The sequence below is a fragment of the Manduca sexta genome, chromosome 27 (assembly GCF_014839805.1).
Source record: "Manduca sexta isolate Smith_Timp_Sample1 chromosome 27, JHU_Msex_v1.0, whole genome shotgun sequence".
Lineage (NCBI taxonomy): Eukaryota > Metazoa > Arthropoda > Insecta > Lepidoptera > Sphingidae > Manduca > Manduca sexta.
Genome location: NC_051141.1, coordinates 12,065,561 through 12,088,974, shown reverse-complemented (window position 1 = coordinate 12,088,974; position 23,414 = coordinate 12,065,561). Strand labels below are relative to the sequence as shown.

Sequence of the window (23,414 nt, the reverse complement as noted above, 5' to 3'; positions counted from 1 at the left end):
TGCTATATATTTACATAATATAATAGTTTGTTATGGCTGCCAAACAAATATACAAGTCTTTATAAGTATGTACGTATATTTGTATATATGTATGTTTGTCCACGCATTTCTCCGAAACTAATAACCAGAATAGAAAATCTAATTAGTAGTTTTCAAAATTTTTACCATAATATTTTTGTTCATCGACTGGCTTACCCACTTTACGGCAAATTTATTTTTACTGGCGACACCAAATGCGATGACTATCTCGCCGGGCCAGATAAGTTTGTGGGACTATACTTATATTTATTATATACTTATATTACTTCTATTTCTTCCCTCTAATATATTTTTTTAATTTATTTGTTACGGCTTCAGAACCGTAATAAATACATTAAAAAAACTTATTTTCAGAAACAAGTCCATTTATCCCATTTCTTCCCTCCTAAAGTATTGCCATACTTAAAAGGAGTGCTCTATAGTCTGTTCAGAACAAGAACCGTCGTGGGATTTGAGGTCGCTATTGTGCTTAATTACCTCTTATGTTCAATTCCAATATTTTCAATTCAAAAATCCCTAAAAACAACACGCAGGATCATTTATAACAAAGTAATATGACCAGACAATGAGTTTAACATTTACCAAATGGCGAGGAAGTGTTGCTATGTAAAAATCGAAAGTTAGTTTACTTTTCGGCCACGACGGTTCTCTTTCTGAACAGACTATAATAATTAGAAAGTAAAAATTCAAATAAATAATATTTTATTTATTTATTTATTAGGCTAGGCAAAATTTGATCTATACTCCATTGGACCGCGCTAAATGGCGACAGCCCCGTTCAGTTCTTATAGACCCAAAGGACAATAATCACTCTAGCTATTCGTCGTAAAAACGAGTTCTTGAAACTGTTACACTCCACAAGACGGCAGTTCCGCCCTCACCGTAAAGCACTTCGCCGCCGAGGACCTGCCGCGTTTCCTGTCCCCTCGCCCCTTATAATAGGGAAGCCCAAGCGGAGAAATTTACCCCAAGCCCCCTTCAGAACCCCTCGTCCGAGGTAATACCTGTGCGCTTTGTCTCCACACCAAATGCACGCCCATTCATAGGGTTATATTTGCCGCGACCCGAGGCACACAGTTCAGTGTGTATACCTACCTCATGGTTTTAAATACACATTGAGGTCTATAAGGATTCGCGAACATTTGCTCTCCTTCTCCCCTCCATCTATCCCAGAAGGTTCCTTCTCTTTCCTCTTCTTTTGCTTCACTCTATCCCCTCCATTTTTCCCTCAGACCATGAGACCGGATACTGATAGCCATGGGTCGCCAGCCTACCGTCCGCAGCCACCCTCGGTGATAACGGTAGGACCTTCCATCTCTTCTTTACAAGTACTACCGTGGTTGCTAAGCCAGGGGATCGCCTGTACACCGTTCGCAGGGTACCCCGGTGATAATCACGGCAGCTATCCAAACAAAAAACGCGGAGTAATTGCGCGTTACTTGAGCACATCAGAAAATCATAAGGGGAAAAATCTTGTACCCTGTAATGTACCCCTACTATATACGTACCCTTTATATAGAGGCATGCGTTGAGGTCAGCCCGTCAGATTAGTAAAAAAAAATCAAATCAAATAGAGTAAGGCTAGGTGAGTTCAGAACATGTAGAATAGTGTATAGTTATTCAAAAAATCTGCCGATTTGATGTGACCCTTCTTACGGCCACCCTCCCCTAATTACTCGTCAAATTAATATCCCTCGGTTATCAGAAAGACATAGCGCGTATACACTATGAATGTCTGAGGCGCTTGAGTATTATTTCCATGTGACTGATTTTTTTTAGATTTTTTTACGTTTTCCTCCCCAACCAAATAGCAAACTTAACATAAGCGTTTTTTCGTTTTAGAACCTAATCTTCTCAATCCAATAGGCGTCCATGACGCTTTAGTAACTGCAAATTTAGCATCCTGGGCTCCCCCTACTATTATGGTTGTGGCCCGGTAATGGTTAGAGCGACAGTTCGCTACGATTACGCACATGCATAATCGTTGATGTCTCATCCTCTCCCAGTGACTGTCTTGAGCCGAAGTTCGTAACCCTTTAGTGGGTTGCCCTCCGTATAGTCAGGTTTCAAGGGTTGCTAGCTCTTAAAGCGCTCACCCATAAAGTCCGGTGTATTTGTTCAAGCCGGCCCGTGCCAGACTAACAAACGTATAGATAGGTTATTATTGTTAAACCTATAAGTAGCTTGTTATTATTTATTTTTAGCTTTTAAGTTACAAAACTGTTAAAACGAATATCTCATATGTTTTTATTTAAAGGAAACTAAGATCATGAAATTAATATATATCTGTACCACTAATCGTCTCAGTGGTGGTAGCGAGGATATGATATTCTCCGCGACAAAAAAGGTGTTAACGCGAGACTCAATTACACCCTGTGAACTATTAATAAGATCAGCGAGTGGTTCTAATCTCGCTGATAATATTTACTTATTTATCATGTACAACCGCAACGACTGGAATGAGATGACAGTGTTTTTTCAGGACGTAAGTATTTATGTATGTATCTAACGTCTTGTTGTTGCCCATATTATCTTTTTATACGGACGCAGCAAAGTAGTCCATCCTCCATCTGATAGCAAGCGAAGTGCGGATAGTCTGTACATGAATGTAGGTAATGGCACACTTCCGTCAAGACGGTATCAAATTAGCACTTTTGTATTTAACGTTAAAAAACACCGCAGTCTTTGATTACGGCCGTCTTGGGACTAAGATCCATAACACGTTAGAATGTTGCCCTCAGGACAGTCACTTAATTTCACCCTTTTGCGAGTGCCTAAAGCGCTTACCCAAAACTCCGTTGTGTTTGTATAAGATGACCTTTGTCAGGCTAGCAGAAATAGGACATCTCGAAAAAAATCTATGTAGGTAAGTGACAGTTGTCTAACTGCCAAATCTAACTGCCAAATTGATCAACTGCTGGTTTGTCGAATGACCTACCTTTCCATATGTATATATATTATCCTCATTGGATCTACCTATGTGAGTATTATAACACAAAATAAAACACAGATATCACTTAACGCTCATTTATTTAATACTGTAACAAAACAACCACTTTAAACACGTATGTACATAATATATTGGTAGGCACTACTCGCAATTTTTTCTACTAGGAATCACTTCCTAATGTTTATTTCTAAGTCATCTATTTACGTAGGTTTCGGTTTGGTAGTGTGTCTAATTCCTTTTTCACCCATCGTCCCTTTATAAGATAGGAATGCTTGCGGCTTACAGTTTCATAGGGTACAATAATAAACAACCGCTATTGAGGTCTTGGTAGGCGAAAAGAACATTAAACACAGTTTCCCTAGATTCTGAATAGTACCTAAATTCTTGAAATACATTATTTTTTTTAAGTTTCCTCATTATTATCCACTCAATCTAAATTGACAACAATTCGATTTACGACGTTTGTTAAAACATTACGTGAACATTTTTATAAAATTGTATACATTTATACGCACATAAATTATTACAGTGGTTTGTTAAGTCATTATTACTAAAGAAATTATATTATTTTTTTATTCATCGCTGAATGTAGATCACTATCCGTCTCGCACTCGCTAGAGTGCAGAGCTTAAACTAAGCAATGATCATTTTACTTGTCGGAGTGGACTCCGGCAAGATAATTATTATAATAATACACTCACATATAGGAAACAAACCAAAAATGACTCCCGTATATTGCCAGGCAAAAGGCCCGAATGAGACAAAATCATCTTTAGCCCTCCTGCGCACTCATCATTCGCTTTTCTCACCCACGCAATCTGTTAGTGTGCAGTACATAAACTTATTATTACTCATACTTCATAAAGTGCAGTATATAATAAATAACCAGGAGCTAGTAGGTATACACAGGAACATACTTACAAAGCTACTCTATCGCTCCAGTGTCTAATGAAAATATAGTCAGGTTTTAGTGTGATGTTTATTACGTACTGTTAACCGTTTACCAGTATTAGTTTCATTTCCAATTCCTATCAGACAATTTCTGTACAAAAATATGTAAATACCAAAATAGAGCTCAACAGAGTAACTCTTCAGATTACATTAGCTACTTATAGATATTGAATCGACACCAATTTTGAGACAATTATTAAATCGACCGTGGACAATACAGCTTTTGTGTCAATCTAATAAAATAAAAAATAAAGCCAGTCTTTAAAAGTAGGTAAATTGGTATTTCATATTCGGGAAATTATTACCAATATGATTATTTTGAGTTTCTATATTAAATTATCTCACTAAACGTAAAAGATCTTTACCATTGATCTTAATAGTGTATCTAAAGATACCTACAATTTAAATGCTTTAATTCACAATTTCTAAAAAAAGCTCGATATGACATGTTTACACTACTTAAGCAGGTAGTTTTTTTGGTACTGGAAATGCCATAGAATCACAAGTAATGCTTCTACAATGTAACCCCAAAATAGTAACACATTTTTCATTTTTTTTTCAAGGCAAGCTATGACATGGACCTAAAATGTTTTAGAATATTTATAATATTGTCCATTATCTAAACAGATATCATTTTGAAAAAATAAATCATTTAATGCCTTTTCTTTAAACCTAAAGTTGTATCACATTTCAATAATGCACTAGAAAAATTCTCACACATTTGTAAAGTTACATAAAATTAGGTATAGTATTATTTATAATAATTCACTTAAATCTAAAAATGGCTACAAAATTTCGGGGCTAAACAAATTATAATAAAACACAACCTGCTCTGTACGTGAACTAGATATTTATCTATAAATTCAACAAAATAAAATGTAAAAAAATAATGACGTGTGAGCATAATATGAAACATCAAACAAGTTATTTGAGCATTAAAGTAACTCAATTGGTTTGAATTTACAAAAAAATAAAAAAGCAAAATTAGTATAATTATTCTTAGCCCTTACAATCTTGTTGATGGAGCCTTAAAGTCTATGAAATGGTTTGCCAGTTTACGTTTACTCTTCACCGTGAATTATACCGAGAATACTGACATAAGAACCCGTCAAGAAGCCGACGATACCAAATGAAATCATAAAGATGTTCTTCCATAGCACCCAGTTGAAGCGTCCGAGGCCGTTAGGTCGGTCCCAGAAAGTAACTGTTTCAATAACGGCTGGGAATATGAGTCCGAGGAAGGACAAGCATACAGCACCCACGAGGGAGATAAACGGCCCCAGATCGGGGATAGCGATAGCTATGCAAACCGTCATGGTAATAACGGCAATCCTGATACTGTATTCGGCAAGGTTCTTCTTGGCTCCAAACAAATGACGAACGTTCTTCCAGATTACTTCCATCGGTACGTAAAATTGTAAACTGTATGTGAAGAATATAGCGACGGCGATCATCAGTTTAACGGATTCTCCCAATCTAGAAAATAACAAAGAACAGTTTTATTTACATAGAAAATATCAAAAATGTAGTAAATATCAGTGATTGTTGTTTTCTTGTTCTAAAAAAATATTCCAACGAGTTCCAAAATGTTCTGTACTGGGCTCCATATGATTAGTAAAAACTATACTGAACAATTTAATTTGTCAACCAAATTGGTATATATAGTTATTAATCTAATAGTACCTAGAATCTAGATGGACAGTGTTTAGTTCTGGACAATATTCAACAGTATAGTTCGTTAGTTCTCGAAGAAAGAAAATTCTTACTAATAGATTAAATAATATTGACGACTTACAATTCATTTGGCATGTTTAACGTAATACTGCTCGCTGTATTATCGCCAAACTTCAGGTAGCCGAAAAATCCAACAAAAGCATACAAGGAAACAACGAAAAACATGCCAGTGTTAAGTACTCCAGGGCAGCCGATAAAATGAGTCGGAGTCTTCATGTTGTTCTCAAGGGGCATCACAACGCCAATACCTTCAAGGGCGAAGATGGCGGTACCAAAGAATGTAGGCAAACGGTAAAAATCAGCCATCGCATCACGGTCGCTCGGGCTCGGAATGTCTTGGAACAGATAGTAAAAAGTGATTCCCATTCCAACGCCGACCAAAACGTTAGCAAGCATAGAAAATGGCGCCAAGTACTTCAGATTCCTGATCAGATTCATCATAATGAGGAAGGGGTAAAGCATCGCCATGTACACTCGGATGTCCATGTCATACCAAACGGTGCCTTGCAAGTGGTTGTTGATCACTTGACTCACATTCTTAGCAATAAATACAATGTAAACGCAGCAGCATCCGAGCAAGTCGACCACCAAAAACCAGTTTACCATGGCCCTGTAAAATAAATTATTTTATTTTATTTCTCAATTAACAAACAAAACGGCGAATACGATTGTTAGTCAAAGATCCCAGAGACACTGAACCTACCCACGTTTAAAATCGTAAAGTTTACTTAATTTATGTATTATTATAATTATTGTTATTTATCAAAATGTAGCAAATGTCTGATAAATCAAATTTAACAATATTTTTGCTCTTAAAAACTTCTTTTTTAAAACGGGAATAGAGTAACATGTGAGAGGAGTCGTTTTCAAAATTGTGTTGTAGTATCAATAATACTAAATATCTTAAGCAAAAGGCTACTCACTTTGCAAGTCGCGAAAATTTGTGCATAGATGGCGGCCCAGATAAGAAAGCCGCTTCGGCTGTTTCGGCAAATCCAAGTGATGGCTTCTGCATTCTCCTGCAAAGCTCGTGAGCAGTTTTCACAAGCACGTGGACGCAATAAGTACAGATGCCTCCGATAGCAAAAGTGGCTATTAAGCCGAAGTATAGGCCAGCATTTCGGAAAGCCATGGGCATAGCCAAGATACCACTACCAAGTGACCCCTTCAGCAAATGGATGAGGGTGTCCATATCTCTGAAATAATTACATTTATTTATCAGACTTATAGCGGCGATAGCCTAGTTGGGTGTGGAACGGACTGCCAAGACGAATGTCCGCAGGTTCAAAACCCAAGGGCACACCTCTGACTTTTCTAAAATCATCACCTCACCTCTGACTTTTCTAAAATCATGTGTGTATTCTTTGTGAATTTATCGTTCGCTTTAACGGTGAAGGAAAACAACGTGAGGAAACCTGCACATCTGAGAAGTTCTCTATAGGAATTTCGAAGGTGTGTAAAGTCTACCAATCCGCACTAGGCCAGCGTGGTGGACTAAGGCCTAATCCCTCTCAGTAGTAGAGGAGGCCCGTGCTCAGCAGTGGGCAAGTATATAATACAGGGCTGATATAATTATCAAGACACCATTTTTATAAACTATGAATTTGCAACGCGCTTTCTGTCCATCGCTGACAGTTATTTAAAACAGCTGAAAGTTATGTAAAGTTAATATTGTCGCTAAGTTTTCTTAATTTTTCTCATGTTCTGCTCAACTTCCTTAATGTTTTCTTTAATAAACAACTTCTCCTTACAATAATTAACACAACCAAAAAAGAATTAGCGAAATTGTTTTATCCCTTCACTCGTGATACGATGACCAAGGAAAATAGACATTCATTTTTATGTATATAGATTTACAAAGTATTATAAATATATTAATAACTACTTACGATGTTGGATGTGCAAGTTTCCTATGTTCGAATGGATTATAGTCTTCATCCGCCTCTATGTCACGTCCCGGTATCTCCATGAGGGGCAGGGTGGACCCCGCTTGTTGTTCCACGGGGATTTCATTTGGGTCCACTTTATACCTGTGGATACGTTAGCAAATACTGTTATAGCTTATGTTTAGCTCGATCCATTAACAGAACTAAATAAATAATGTAGATAGGTTAGAAGTGAGTCGGTTCTAAAGTGTAGTAACAAAATCATACGAATTTAAGCATACCCTCTACTGTTCTCTAGAGGTGGTGATAACATACAAAGCGCCACATTTCAAGCCAAAATGAAACAAACGGGTGAGTCGTAGTGTTGACGCGAACGCGATTCGGGGCGCTAATTTGCTTTGCTCTAGCACAAAAACTAATTTGTCGGATGTCTGTGGCAATCAAACATTAAAGTTAACTATAATTTAAAAGTTTAACTTATGTGTGAGTATTTTTATGTGTAGTGTGTTTTGTTATGGTCTCCAGTACAGTATCAATGCCAAATATTTAAAATTTGTGCGCGCTACACTCTGTTAAGACTTGGCATTTACAAAAAATAGGCTCTACTTTTAAATTTAATACAGCTTTACGTTAGGATGGTTTAATTTTACATTACAGAATTTTCCAAATAAAACTAATGTTATTAATTTATTTAACTATCTGTATTCGAATCTGCCATACGGTATATTTATTATATACTATTTTGGGATATAGATACACTTTTACAGATTTTGAAATATCTTAAAGGGACATAAAGCTAAATCAAATTTGTACAAAACATTATATTTGGAGCCAATCCCGAGCCTGAACAGAGATTAGGCACGAGTGTCCAATTTTACCTGTAAAAAAGGCATGGATCACTCATTGTAGAATTATTTTAAAAAAATTTACCATTACCAAACAATAATATAAAATAACAAAATTGAAACCATAAAAATGGAATGATGTACCGGTGTATAAGTCCATTGCAAGATGATCAAGGTCGTCGAACGACTTTTATCTCGAGGAATCAGCACACGTCTTCCCGGATCATCTCCGAACGGCGTTCGAGCTTTATAGCTCGTTATAAGGAGCAAGTACTTAACAGTCAACATACAATATAAAATACCACGAAAAAATTATTATTAAAAAACTTTCGAGGGTACATCAAGCTCGGCCCACTAGCTCGCCCTCAACTCTCTCATCAGCTCAGTATTTTTGAGCGTCTGATACCAAATATAGATGTATATATTTTTATAATAGAAACGATCTATAATAAATTTTCTTTTCAAAATCCTGTTGAACAAAAATTGCAATAAGTATTATTATTTCTACTTAATCTGTAATTGTAGGTATTCCACAATTCGATATTATCAACTCACTGTACGAAAATGAGGTTAAGCTGTGATGCATGCTTTATGTTGGTTCTGAACTAAAAGGTAGTAAGCAAGAAACATAAACTCGTTCAAACGTAGCACCATTCATTAGGACAACATGTAGAATGCAGTTAAAACTAGATCCGTTATCGTGATTCTAATGATCATCTTGAATTATTGAAACAATATCACTTACTTGACCATAACAACATCGGATAAGTCATTTTTGACTCCTTTTTTCTTAGGGTCATATTCGGCTATCATTGGCCGCATTTGAGGTTTCTGAAACAACACAAAAAGTAAGCATTAGCTTATCAACGACCATAATTGCACTGTGGTTTAAGAATAGAGACGAACTTTGTGATCGCAATATTTTTTTTTCTAGTGACTACATATTATTGTTGTTATATACGACAACAATTTGTTGAACAACAATGACGCCACAGTGACGTTCCATCTGGCATTCAGTACAGGGGCTCGGTAATCGTTTAGCTCGTGCTTTTGCCACGTGACCAAGATTTGCTATTTTGGGAGTTTAAAAATAGCCAGCGTTCTCGTGTTTTAAAGAGGTAGATGTTTTCACGGTTCTCACAATCGGAACGTTTATAAATTTAATAATTCTTGTATTCAATCTAATAGGGCGATATTATTCACATAGTATTATAATGTGCACATTATATAAACCATTCGTAATAATTTATTGGGATAATTTATCATGCTTAGAAACTAAAACAAAACATAAAAGATTGTGAAGAAAATGACATTAGGATATCCCTTGACCACATTTCAGAATACATTTCAGCTTAATATCACAAAGTGTAAACCAAATATTTTATAAGGTCTCTACAAATTTTTAAGCAAGGCTATAATAATAAAAACTATATATTTTGAGATGAAAACTGTGCTTACGACCGCTGTACCTGCAAGACAACGTTGATAAGTGCCTACTCTAAGATATTTTGAAAAATATTCTTAGTTTGAGGTCGTACGTCTGTAAACGTTTTTCTTCGATTCAAACGCCCGTAACTGTAAAAAGACGGATAAGCCCCGGTAGCCGGAATAAGGCTCCCTAACTAAACAGAACCCGAATTAAAAATTGTGTATTATTAACCTACATTGTATTTTAACAATATTTTTCGGAATCTAATAAATATTATTGTCGTTCAAAACGTCTGCAGTAACTAATTATCTTTAAGAATAACTAAAATTCCAACTGGTTTTCGCAAAACATACTTTATATAATATTGGTCTAGATTACATCCCTTGCAAAAGAAATTGCTCTATCCATACAAAGTAGTACAAATCATTACATTGTGAATGAACGGTAATGTTAATATAATGTTTTCCATGCCGTTGGAAATTAATAAATTAGTGCACTGGTTTTTCCGGCTATAAAATGTAACTGCGATGTGATGACGTACAGTAATTTTTAAAGTCCTCATAAACGTTTTAAGTCTTCGTTTTTATTCTAAACTTAACTAGACTAAATATGGAGCTAGTAAATTTCCAGAGCCCAAACATTGACAACCCTAAAATCTAAACATTTACTGGTGGCAACACTGAAACTGGCAATCATACTAAAGCATTCCTGTAGTCTCAATGTCGTGAAATGCGGTGTTTTCCTGGTTCTATTTAAATCTTCGCATGTAACTAATGCTCAAAGCTAACATGTTTGTCCCAAACAATATTAAATTATCATTATCGTTTCCCTGTCAATAACAATCACTGAGCCCATCGAAATAAAGGTAGTTGTTGAATTTTATTGCGGCTTTTTTATATTTTAATTTTCTCCGATCACTGAGTGCGTTCGTATTACAATACCGTCACGTGTTCTTTATCTATTTTTTTTCTTATTGAAGTATACACGCTATTCGTTATATATTTATTATGATTTGTTGTGGACATGTGATCATGTAAATATTTGGTACAAACAGCCAATGAAGTAGACTATAATGGTACTAATTAGCTCCGCAAAGTTTAGCCCTCACAGGGTCCCGCTCTAATGACTAGTGAAACCAACCCACCTTTTCAAATATCGGGACTTGAATGAAAAAAAAAATAGATTCCATTTATATAGATATCTCACCAAATGCCAGCTGGTCGCTTTAGGAACAATTTTTGTTCTCTTAATCCTTCAAATATCACGACAGTATTAACTCCCTAGTTTCTTTTAAGTCCTAAGATGCCTAGAAAACTATGTAATAAGATTTTTTTTTAAACGCTATTTCTTGATACTATAGCGGTCAGTAGACCCTTTGCTAGCCCTTGGATTAATCTGAATATGCACAAAATTTGGAAAAAGCAGCAATTTTTATAAGTGCTTATGTATTTGACTAATTGGCAAACATATTTAAGTTTTGGAATTTCGGGGCTCTTATCTAGTTGGGAGCCAAGGAGTTTCGGCCCTAGTACACTTAGAGTAAATAGGGGAATGTTTTTCATTAAATGGGTTTATTAGTCATGTCCTTCATAGTCGTGATCTAGCCAGACCAACATTAATTCTATTTACAATTTTCTGTAGATGCGCAGTAGCATCTAAATCAATTTACAAGGCTCCAAACGAAGCCAACAATTACTTATTTGTAGACACAACGAGACACGCCTTTTGACGTCAATATTGTCAATATAGACTAATATGAAGCCTGCGACACATAATGATCCAATGTTCACGAATCGCAAACACGACGAGAATAAACCCCTATTTGCACGTTTAATAATGTTACGCCGGACGGTAATTACTAGGTACCACGTAAATAAATGTAACGAGTAATAACATCTAGTAACCAATAGCGAGAAATTAATGCCCATTGATCAAAGGTGGAACATGAGCTGATCTAAAAAATTGGAGGGAGATGAATGAATAGGAATATCACCTCTTTTCTAAATTATTATCAAGCGGCGATAGCCTAGTTGGGAGTACAATGGACTGCCGAAACGAATTTCCGGAGGTTCGAAACCAAAGGATGCGCACCTCTGACTTTTCTAAAAAACAAGCGTAATGTGTGTATCCTTTGTGAATTATCGCTTGCTTCAACAGTGAAGGAAAACATCGTGAGGAAACCTGCATATCTGAGAAGTTGTCCGTAATAATTTCGAAGTTATGGGAAGTCTACCAACCCACACTAGACCTGTGTTGTGGATTAAGGCCTAAACCCTCTCAGTAGATAGTAAGAGAGGCCCGTGCCACAATATTAATAACACTATTTCGCTTTCATCAAAATATAAGTACCTTGATAATATTATGTTTATGAAGGATAATATTATACAATTGATAAATGTAGTTTATATTTTTGGATCGTGATTACATACACTTTATAATTATTGAACTATTACGATTATAATTTACCGTAAATATTAATACAAAAAGGTATATAAGAAATAGGAATACTGTAGTGGTTAAAAATAATATTCTTGATGTGTATTCGTTCATTGAAGTAATATAAAAATGTATGTAAGCCGTAAACCATAAACGCAATGTTTTAATGATTACGGAAAGCCTACACCAACTAGGAAACTACCACGCCCAAGACTATACCACATGTACAATTAAGTATTATTGTAAATATATTAACTCTGTTTCCTTAACTTGTATCGGAATATAGAAACATACCTATTAACATATCTAAACATGTTGCATCGTAACGTACCTAAGCTATGAAAAAACATTGATTACCTGGGTGAAATATTATCCCAAAGATGTAAATGTATAGAATATCACTGGTCTGCTATGTGGCACGGCATAAATTCTCGAATTTTCAAGTACTCAATTTACAATGAGTTCATGTAACATTGAAATACAACGTTAGCAACGCAGCATGACGTTTTGTTTGCTTAACATTTTAATGGACTTAAATTACTTGTGGTTATGTGTTATTCATAAATTAGCACTATTAGTAAATAAGTGGTTATTGAAGCTATATTAGGATATTTAATTAAACATTTACAATATAGTCTTACTAAATGGTCCAGAACACGTTGATCCCCAGACTTTTCAAGAACTCGTGTTTTATTATACACGAACCACTTATATTATTGGTGTGAACATTATAACTTCTTTCAAATGTACTATATACTGTCACCGATAGTCCACATGTTCCATTTAGTATGTGGCAACACGTTTAGATTTTCATATACACATTTTTTTAAATTATATTATAACTTCTGTTACAGGTAACGGGTAATTTTATTAAGGAGATACTTAGTAAGAGATATACAGGCACATATTACTCGTGATTTGACTATGTACAGTCTGTACGTTCGACGACGTACTTTAGCATTTCACACCCATGATAAAATTATAATTTTAGAAAACGTTTCATAATGTATAATTCAAGACGTGCTGTACACTGAGTGACAGTTTGAGATATCTGATAAGTTGCAGTTACACGTGTCTATCGCGAAATCATTAATTTTGATAAAATATTTTAGTTTTGGACGTATAAATACATATTAAACTTATTAAAATACGACTCGTCTGTCTTGTCTGTATCCAAGATGTTAATGATTTGTATTTTCGTATAATACTACCTTTTATTTATGGCAATAGCTGCGCGAAAGTGTTGTCGCGAAAGTCCTGTTGAAATATTATCAGTCGTTTGTTTCGGGCTTTAAACAGAAAATTAAATGTTCTTCTTGTTGGGTATATCTATATATGTTACAAAATAAGAGTATATATTTATAAAACAAGGGAGTACTCTTGACATCACGAACATTCACTTCAATTTTATTTTCATATATATTCATGTCAAAGTCCAACGCGCACTTTGCCAAATATTTTTTGCTAATTAAATTTTTAGCAATCGTTTATTATGTATTTCACATTTTCCACGATGATCGCCAAAACTCCTAGGGCGATGACAACATTGTTTTGTTGAAGTTTTGTTATATGTCATACGGGACTATTAACTATGAAAATATTTATTGTATGACGGAGATTAATATACGTTAAATTCAATTGAAACATTTTTTTTTTTTTTTGGATGGAATAAATCTGTTTTATTTTTATTTTTATGCAGAAAATAAATGTTGGAAAGTATGCAAAATTGTATAGAGGATTAGAAGTTTCGGTGTACTTTGATAGGCCCACTGTCCCAACCTAAAATGACGCTAACTTTATATATAATCAGGATTAAAACTATTTAACATTTTGAAATAATCAAGGAATCAATGCGAGTGAAGGGAGAAACGACAGATAAAAACGTTTAAAGGCAAGAAGTCAAATGACTATCCTTGATAGCTCAGCGAAGCGTAACCCTAACCAATGACTTCCTATTCATTTGGTTCATTAACAGTTCTTACATGATAGAATGGATCACCGACAATTAAAATTCAATAGATTTAAATGTTAATGAATTACGTATCCTATTGTACTGCAACATTTTATTATAGGTATTATTTGCTATTTCTAGCCACCAATCTTTATATTTTGCTATTTATGGTCAAGCGAAACTTTGAACTACAAGTGCCATATTATCTACCTACTTACTATCACGTGTTCGCTTTTTCGTGCTAAGATAATAAAAACCACAATTCATGAGTATTAACAACAATTGAGCGGTTTTGTTTAAAATCTAATTTGTAAGTTCATTATGCTACAACGTAACTCACCCATCAAATTAAGATAAATTGGAAAGTGCAAGGTGAACTTGATAGATTAGGTACCACAGTTTCCTGAACTAGTCAACCAAGTAATGACTCTTCAAAGAACTCGTCCATCAAAACAATGTCATTGGTGCGAAACTAACGTGATCTTTCGACGCAAAAATGGCGGATATCTAAAAATAAAAGATGTAAACAGACGATTCTGGGGGCTTGCCGTGTTTGCTGTTGTAAAATATTATAGTTATATCTACAGCACACGTGATTTAACTAATATTTTAAATTAAGCAGCGAAATAATGGTTCTTATCGTGTCGGTTTTAATGTTTCAGCCGTATCTGTCTTGTATAAACAGGGTTTATGGTGACTATAATCATGGCGTAATTCAGTATCAAGGATAAACTGAATACTATTTAATAATTATGACTTAATAAATTCCCTAAATTAAATTAACACATTAGGTGGAAAAAAATCCAAAACATAAAAACAGAGTTCTATTTTCGCAGCTCTGTAATCATTAATACCATTAACTTATTTGATAATAAACTTAAACGTGATATTACGCACATTATTTTTCGAAAGCCTACGGAAAATGTATTACCAGTTTTATCAAGAGATGTATAATCATTCAAGTGGATGGCTTTAGTTAAATGGCGGTTAAAGCAAGACTATTACCTAATTAATGGTCTCATTTACGTAGACATTTGGTCTCGAAACATTTATTAGCAGAACAAGCGCCCTTAGAAGAAACCGTAAATTTATTCTAAATACTATTAAATTGTTAAAACTGTACATTGAAATTGGGGAACTTGCATGCTCGACTCAGTGAACAATACATTGAGTGCCCAATAAGGCGCCTCTATAGGTGGGTGCGGTGTTGTGGAATGAGTGCAGGTAAGTTCTAATGGAACAATACAGTGACACCGTCAAGGTAACTGAATAGCTTCACCGGATATAAATAATTACGGTGTCACAGTAGATTTTTCAACTTTAATCCGCTAAGTGTTCTTCGTCATAGCTTGTGCGATAATAAACCTTATAACCATAGTAGGTATCATTGTTATAAATTTATTTTCATAAATTCGTCACGAAAAACAGCGCAGATGAAATATAGTTTTAAAATTATAGAATGGTATTAAATTTAATATATGGACAATAAACAAAGTAGAAATAAGTATTCGAAAACTTATCTATATTTATTATATTATATGTACCTATAATATATATAAGTATTTTATAAAACTTTATAAGTATTCGACTTATAAAATTGTCTCTTCACTAATTAAGTGAGGAGAAAACGTTGTAGGCATTTTAAAGCACTGTGCGCGCACGGATTTTGGTAAGGTTTGGCATGATTACATATGGAGAAGGCGTGCAGATAAATAAAATGTATGTACAATATGTGCTACAAATATATTAAATTGACACGTCCACTAGTATTTATAAATAAGCTAATTTGATTGTACGTCTCACGTTAATTTGGGCGATGTTGTCAAAACTGTAAACTACTTGCTGCTAGCGATAATTGATAATGCACGGGGAAGTAAAAAAAACAAGTCTACGTCACCAATGTCACAATAAGGTGAAACAATAAGTCAAAAGTATAAAATGGTTTGGATACAATGATCTCTTATCCTCTGTACGAATCTAATGAATCACACGTCATTATTTTACGTGCGTTGGCAAAATCATTACCAATTTTATACAAATTGCAGTTTTTAGAAGCCGCAAGATAAACATGTACCTTATGCTTAATATCGCATAGATACGTCATGGTTAAAACCAAGAAAAATTCCGACACAAAGACGTGATCGTTGTAGAAATATTCAAATTAAATAACTACAAACTATTAAATTGTCTCTTATTATATATAAGTGGAACTTACAAATTACGAAGTTGATAATCGCATAATTTTTAAGAAAAACTATTTTTTGTTATTTCAGAAATTGATAAACTGTGTTTGTTTACTACGAAAGATAAATTTTGATTAATTATTTGACAACAACTTGTACTGATGTCGTGCGTCGTGAAAGAAAACATTCGGTATTTCGGTGTTAAAACGTCACAATACAAACAAATCAAAGATCACCCGATCTGTCGCTCTCCGTCGTAAATTTTTCAGTAAACTATTCAATGTATTGCGTAATCTACATTTTAGTATGGGCAAATAGTTCGGTTATGTGTTTTAGAACGAAAAGCGTAGCTATGTGGATATTTAACAATTAATAAGCAATCAATGTTAATTCTGAGAAGAATCTAATTTTCGTCAATAAATTATTTACGGCGTCTTGGAAGATGACCACAGCCAAAATTGTCTAATATGCCAGTAGTTATTTTTGTGTTTAACTCTCTGCCAGTTCTGTAGAAGTAATTAGCTTCTAATGAGCTGTAGGATCATATCTTAGAAAACCTTTGACAAATTGTTTCAAATTCAACTACCATTTTCATAAAATTAATAATCATCCTTACATAACCTCAAGCTGAAGTCTTGAGAACATAACTTTCACGTCTTTTGATTACTTTTGGCCTTACTTTAATTTTACAGAATAGTTAAAACAAATTAATGTTTCATGACTAAGTTTTTAAAAATGCCAATTAAGATAATTGTGGATACATAAGTAGTAGAAGATAAAGCAGGATTCATAAAAAACTTGTAACATTTTTAAATCTGTCTAATATGAAGTTGTTTCAGATGTGAGCAGTATGACTCTCCGTCAGGTTCTATATGAAGTTTATGATTAGAAAAACTAAACATATTTTTTATCACCAACCATCATCGACATTCCATAAAAACAAATGAGCAACGCTGCACATAATGCATGACGCAGACATTACCAAAATATGTGTCCAAAATACCTGTCCCGAATTAAATGACATTGGACTTTATTTTAATCATCCATGATTGTCGATCACTTCCTTGGAAGCCGCAAGAATGGCCCCAAGGCTATTTTAATCAATGGGCGGAGAGTCACTTGCTCTATTTGACAGTAGATTGACTTGCACGTAACGTTATGAGATGATTGCGCATGCACATCTATGTGGAAGCAAATTGATTTGACACATAAATAGTAGCAAGCTCTGGTTGGTAACCACTTTGCCACCGATCTGGCGTGTATTGTTACGTCTCGTAGAATTCTATTCATATTAGCTTAGATATTATAACACTATAAATGGAAAAATTACATCTATTTGAATATGGATAACAATAAAGTTAATAAACTATATATTTACTTTAAGAGCTTCTTTTTGTTTGTTATTCTGCAATACAAAAAGTTAAGTATGATGTCTAACAGATTATAAAATAGAAGAGTAGAACAAATGTAAGTGCACGAAGCTATATTGATATTTTCACCTGTTCGTCTAGAATCCGAATCACTTGGTCACCATTTACTAATAAACATATAATATTATAAAATTGCATTTTATGGTGTCACCCGGTATTCGCGGGATTGTAAGTGATTTTTAAAAATTACCTATTGTAAGAAATATTATGATATGATATATTTATAAAGGTATAAGCGTAATAATGCAACATTGAAAATAACTATTTAACAGATGACATATTATTGTCGTCATTTACTTAGCAAGGGAAATTTAAAATCGGATGCAACTTGTTAAGATGTGAAACAAAACAGGCGAGACGCTGATATCATCAGGGTCTTTTGATACGTTTGTGTCTGTTAGTAGCAGACTTGTTCATTGCAGAGTACAGTGGTCGAATAACATTACGGTCAATCTTGAAGTGCAATTTTTAATGTCGGCTGTTATATATCAGCGCTCCCACGTAGCCAACTACAGCATTCAATCTATAAGGATCTATCGTTTCATTTTATAATCCCAAGCATACAGAGAAAAATCTAATAGTAATGCCTAATTGTAAATATGTGTTTGCTAAAAGTAGTGTCTATAAAACTATCCGCTTGGTGAAAACGAATTAATCTGGCTGTTGGACTAGGGAAAACGTGTTTTTCACGTGACGTCACTGTCTGGCCGGCGGCACCCCGCTCCGGCGCCAAGCTCGGCGTCCAAGGGGACGCCGCGCGCGCGCCCCACACTTTGTGATACCGCATGGATTATCGACATGCACGAAAACAACCGTCACATCATGTTTATGTTACATTGCGCGTTCATAACGCATTGCCAAAATATATGCTCAATACCAAGTGCAATGCATTTAATATCGTTCGACATTAGCAAAACGCAAGAATACGTCAATTATTTTCACATACGTTTTTATTTTGTCGTAATAAAATTCGCGTTTAACAACTGACTCTCGCATTTCGAAGTGTTTATATAAAGTGTTTTTATTTTAGCGACAAAGCATGATTTCATACTCGAACTCAACAATTTAGATCATCTGGAATCGAGTGTATATAGTCCCATAAGGATGTATATTATGTGATAGAGAGCTTATTGCGTTACACAGGACAAACAGTCCCGGTATTCATGTAGTATAAGATAAGATACGAAGATATTAGAAAACAAATTCATACAGTTACGCACCTCACTAGGTGCAGTGACTGGAATCTACAGTGACTCGCAACATCAATAATAATTAATATTTTCGTTAATTGTATGTACTAAGTACTTAAGTGAGTGTGCGTTGTGTTTGTGTTGTACAATATAATGACAAGTTGTCAAGACGTGGTCAATTTAGAACACTCACGTTTCCCCACACGTGATACACAGCGCAACACTTTGACATAAATTATGCACTTAACTATAGTTTTTATGCAATGAACTCTATTATCTTCAATTTTACAGAGACGCAGAATAATGATTGTTCACGATGCAGTAAATCATCAACTCTATTAATTTATAGTAGCGAACTGGCGCGCGGTGGCCCCAGTTCCATAGTCCCCGATTCCCCTCGGTCCAAATAGAGTTAAATCCATTGCAGTATATTATTTCCTTCTGGAAAACTTATACTCTTCATCGACACGCACATACTTATGATCGTAAAAATGTATTGCTAATTACAATTTAATTTACAGCAGTTAACGTTATTAGTTATGCAATTGTAAAAGAATGACGAATTAATATATTCAAAGAAATATTTACGTCATGCGCTATAACTAATAAGAAGTACTTAAATACATTATATTTTAAATGTTAATTTCGATCGGCTTGAATATATATTTCCAAATGATCAGCACGTGAACAATAGCACTTTAAAAGCGTTATCATTATGAACCACTCAACAATGAACATGCATTTCAACAACCTATGTAGTTTTATGTATGAAGCCCATGATACTATATAGTTGAAAAAAAAAAAGGAAATGAAGATTCCTTTTTCGTAGCATTTTTGAACTATAGTTATCAAATGACATTTAATCTTATATGGTTAATCGCGCATATTAGTAAAATTATTACTTATATTATAAATACTTTTTAATCGAATTCATAATAGGAGAATGTTCTCAATTCGACGTGTATTTTTAATATTGGTTATCTTAGAATTCAATTATTTATTTTTCAATTTGGAAATTATTTATTTATTTGAAAGGATATACTTCCAGATTTGTCCTATAGAGAATTATAAATTGGTTGGGCAGTTTGGTTTTTAAACGAAAATAACTGATGCCGTCTAAGTACGCGAAATTGCGAATTTTAATTTCCCGTCTTCTTCAGCAGCGTCTTTATGTGACAACGATCCATATAAATTATATTAAAAGCGAACGATAAAAATATTAAACTAGATTCTAGCTTATTCATATTCTAATGGCCCAAACCTATTTTTAAACCCCGACGGAAAAAGAGAGGTGTTATAAGTTTAAGGTGTGTACCGCCCTGTGGATTGGGGGCGTTCGGAGAATTCCACCACGGTGTCCCCTGCCTGTCGTAAGAGGCGGCTAATAGGGGGGTCGTCGGCGGGCAGCAGGGGGCTGTCCGCCCTTAGCGTACATCGTGCGCTTTTGCACATTCGGGTGACCCCGGGATGGACTGGCAGCGTGGAAGGTAGGCCTCGTGCTGCCGTTGACGACGACAGCGTCCTTCGGCGCGCAGGGGCTTCTGATCATCAAATCTGGACGGCTTAATGCCGGGCCGTAAGGCACGGTTACCCCAACATAACCGCTCAGTCGCCCCCCAGTGAAAGCTGGGCGGTAGTAATAAGGTACTTTATCCGCGAAAACAGTGTGTATCTGTATAGTGTATGTTTGTTTGTAGTATCGTAACCCAAATCGTAACACAAACGAACGGACCGATTTAGATGCAGTTTTTTTATATAAAAATAAATATGTAAAGGAAATTATACATCAGTTCCAGGCTTTGTATAATTATTTTGAATTTATGTTTAAATACATTTAAGAAAATATTACAAAAAAGGATGCTTACTGTAACGCCAATCAGTATTATTTCCATTTTATAATACCATTGATTTAATTTTACTTACATGAAGTGTTTCGTTATTTATGACATCTTATTAGGCATATTGAACATAAGTTTGAGGTCAAAAGATTAATTTATTTATATCAATATACAATTTGCTGAGCACCTAAGCATTACCTTATGTATATATTTGGCTATATTTACGAGTATTTTTTTTATTAAAAAGGCACTATATTAGTTATAAGTACATAATATAATAACAAATACTTCAAATTCACTGGAACAAAGGCGACAGCGAACCTAAAGGCAACTTCATGCAAGTAATAATTGAGAACACGTCACGTATTACGTCAATTATAAGGTTTAGTAACACGGTAAAACCTATTCAACTAACAATAGACTGACGGCGCCTCGAGGAAGTTATTATTTCATATAACAAAATGTAGGTACATAAAACACATGTTACAATTCAAACAACGATACTGGAATCCACACAGCACGATCTGGAGGAAATATTTTCGATTGCGGTCAGGGTTTTAGCTACTTACTATTGTCAATAATACTGGCATGCCGTTAATGAAGCATATATCAGAACGTTTGAATTAAAAATAAATGTAAGATTTCTTAGAGACCTCACTTAGAGTTATCTTTACCGGAAAAATTGTTATCCATACTTCAATTGGACCTGGGTAAAACCAAAGTAGAGCCACATGATAGAGCTATTAAAGTCTGAGACAGGAAAGTATTGACGTCATCAGGAATTTCTGCTGAAATATTATGTAGAGTGCCCCGAACAACCTTTAGACTCTACTACAGCTTATAGACTTTCTTATTTTAATAAGGTTTATTGCTAAAACTAGACCGAAACGCGTAAATATCTACGATAAAACGACGTACCTATTTGAAACTTCCTGTATCATGAAATATAGTACGTAATAGCATTCTAAAGTACGGCGCGGTGCTATAATGCAAAATTAGAGGGCCGCACCGCGGCGCACCCTGTCGCTGTCGCACCACGCCGAGGGAACGCGCGACGATATCGTACCGCGCCGCGAGTCCGCGAAGGATATCGCGTGGCGACGCGGCGCTTCCTGAAGCGCGATACTATTTTAAGGTGACCATGCCACCACGCCTATTATTTCATGGACTTACTCAGTGGACGTATTGTCTTGTTAAAAGGTTGTATAGACGCGTAGATAGTTTCTGAAATAATCATGGACATATAAACATACTAAAAATATATATATTTTTATTAGGTCTCACTAACTGTCTCCAAAAGATTTAGAGCAGTCTATAATTAATACTTATAAACGAGGTGACGTCACATGCCCGCGATACGCTGCCAGAATATTATCGCACCATGCGACATGATGCGATTCTGATTTTGCGATTCGGCGCCACATCCTTTGAATGTTGAACGTAACTGCATCGATTTAAATAAATATAGTGTAGCGTATTCACTAGCGAATTCTCGTAAAGTAAGCATAAATCTATCGACTTTTCAATTATTTTAAGGAACTCTTTTCTAACCCAACTGCTTGTGTATTTTATATATGTATACTATTTATTAAGATGCTTCGATACTTTGATTTTCATGTAACTATATCAATGTTACAATAGACATAATTATTATAACGTGTCTATATATTTGTTTACATTTCGGAAATTGGCTAGAGGACACACTACTTGTTCCTAGAACTAAGATATTGTTTAATTTCCGAATAATAAATTCTGGTATCAGATTAATGTACATTGTGTACTACATAGTACAAAATTCACTGACTAAGGATTAATCAGGCCACCTAAAGTAAACATTCAACTGTCTATTACATGAACGAACTAATTAATTATGTACAAGCTTTTGCTCGCGACTCCGTCTGCATGGAAAATCTTTTCCAAAATAAACGGCCCGCTTTATATTTCCTTGGATAAAATTAAGTTATTATTTTAAGTTTGGCCTCTATCAATAGATTGGCGAAAATTGCATCCAATTCCATGCATTAGTTTTAACATGATCTGTGTACAAACATACCGACCTACAAAAATCTGAAAACTGTTGTTGCTTTAATAAAGTTCTCCTTACTAGTATTTTTACAATACCTATAATGTACATACATGTACATTATAGGTATTGTAAAACCTATACCTATAATGTACATGCCTGGTACATATTTATTATATGTAAAAAAACTTGACGCTTTCGAAGAAAATATTGCTTATATTGTTTATTATCAATCCCATCTATATAAGCAGTTTATTAAATTATTCATACCTTAAAATAATAATGCAAGATTTAAACTAAATCTTATTGCCGAGCCTACTTCTAAAAAAAAAGAACTGCGTAACAGTAATTGCTTTTAGATTTTTAACCAAAAATAATATACGAAATAATCAGTCGTAACGTTCTCGCTGTGCTACATCAAGCATGCAAATCAATTTTAATATAATACGGGCGCAAACTCAGGTCATTGAGTCACGCACATGGCGCTGTGTAAAATACGGAACTCCGTTTGAATACGGACACCATAAGA

At 34.7% G+C, this 23,414-nt stretch overlaps 1 protein-coding gene across 2 annotated transcripts in view; it reads right to left on the bottom strand.

The window, feature by feature from the left end:
- Window positions 1-3,052: 3,052 nt before the first annotated feature.
- Window positions 3,053-23,414, bottom strand: part of LOC115445039 (proton-coupled amino acid transporter-like protein pathetic) — a 34,911-nt gene continuing 14,549 nt past the window's right edge. Inside the window, exons 2-6 of one of the 2 annotated variants that reach the window (XM_030171118.2) lie at window positions 9,151-9,236; window positions 7,564-7,704; window positions 6,598-6,870; window positions 5,736-6,284; window positions 3,053-5,416 (exon numbers count right to left, since the gene is read on the bottom strand). In XM_030171118.2, the coding sequence (XP_030026978.1) occupies window positions 5,002-5,416; window positions 5,736-6,284; window positions 6,598-6,870; window positions 7,564-7,704; window positions 9,151-9,236 (1,464 nt within the window). In that variant the 3' untranslated portion in view covers window positions 3,053-5,001. The other variant, XM_030171119.2, reaches the window with a different exon arrangement.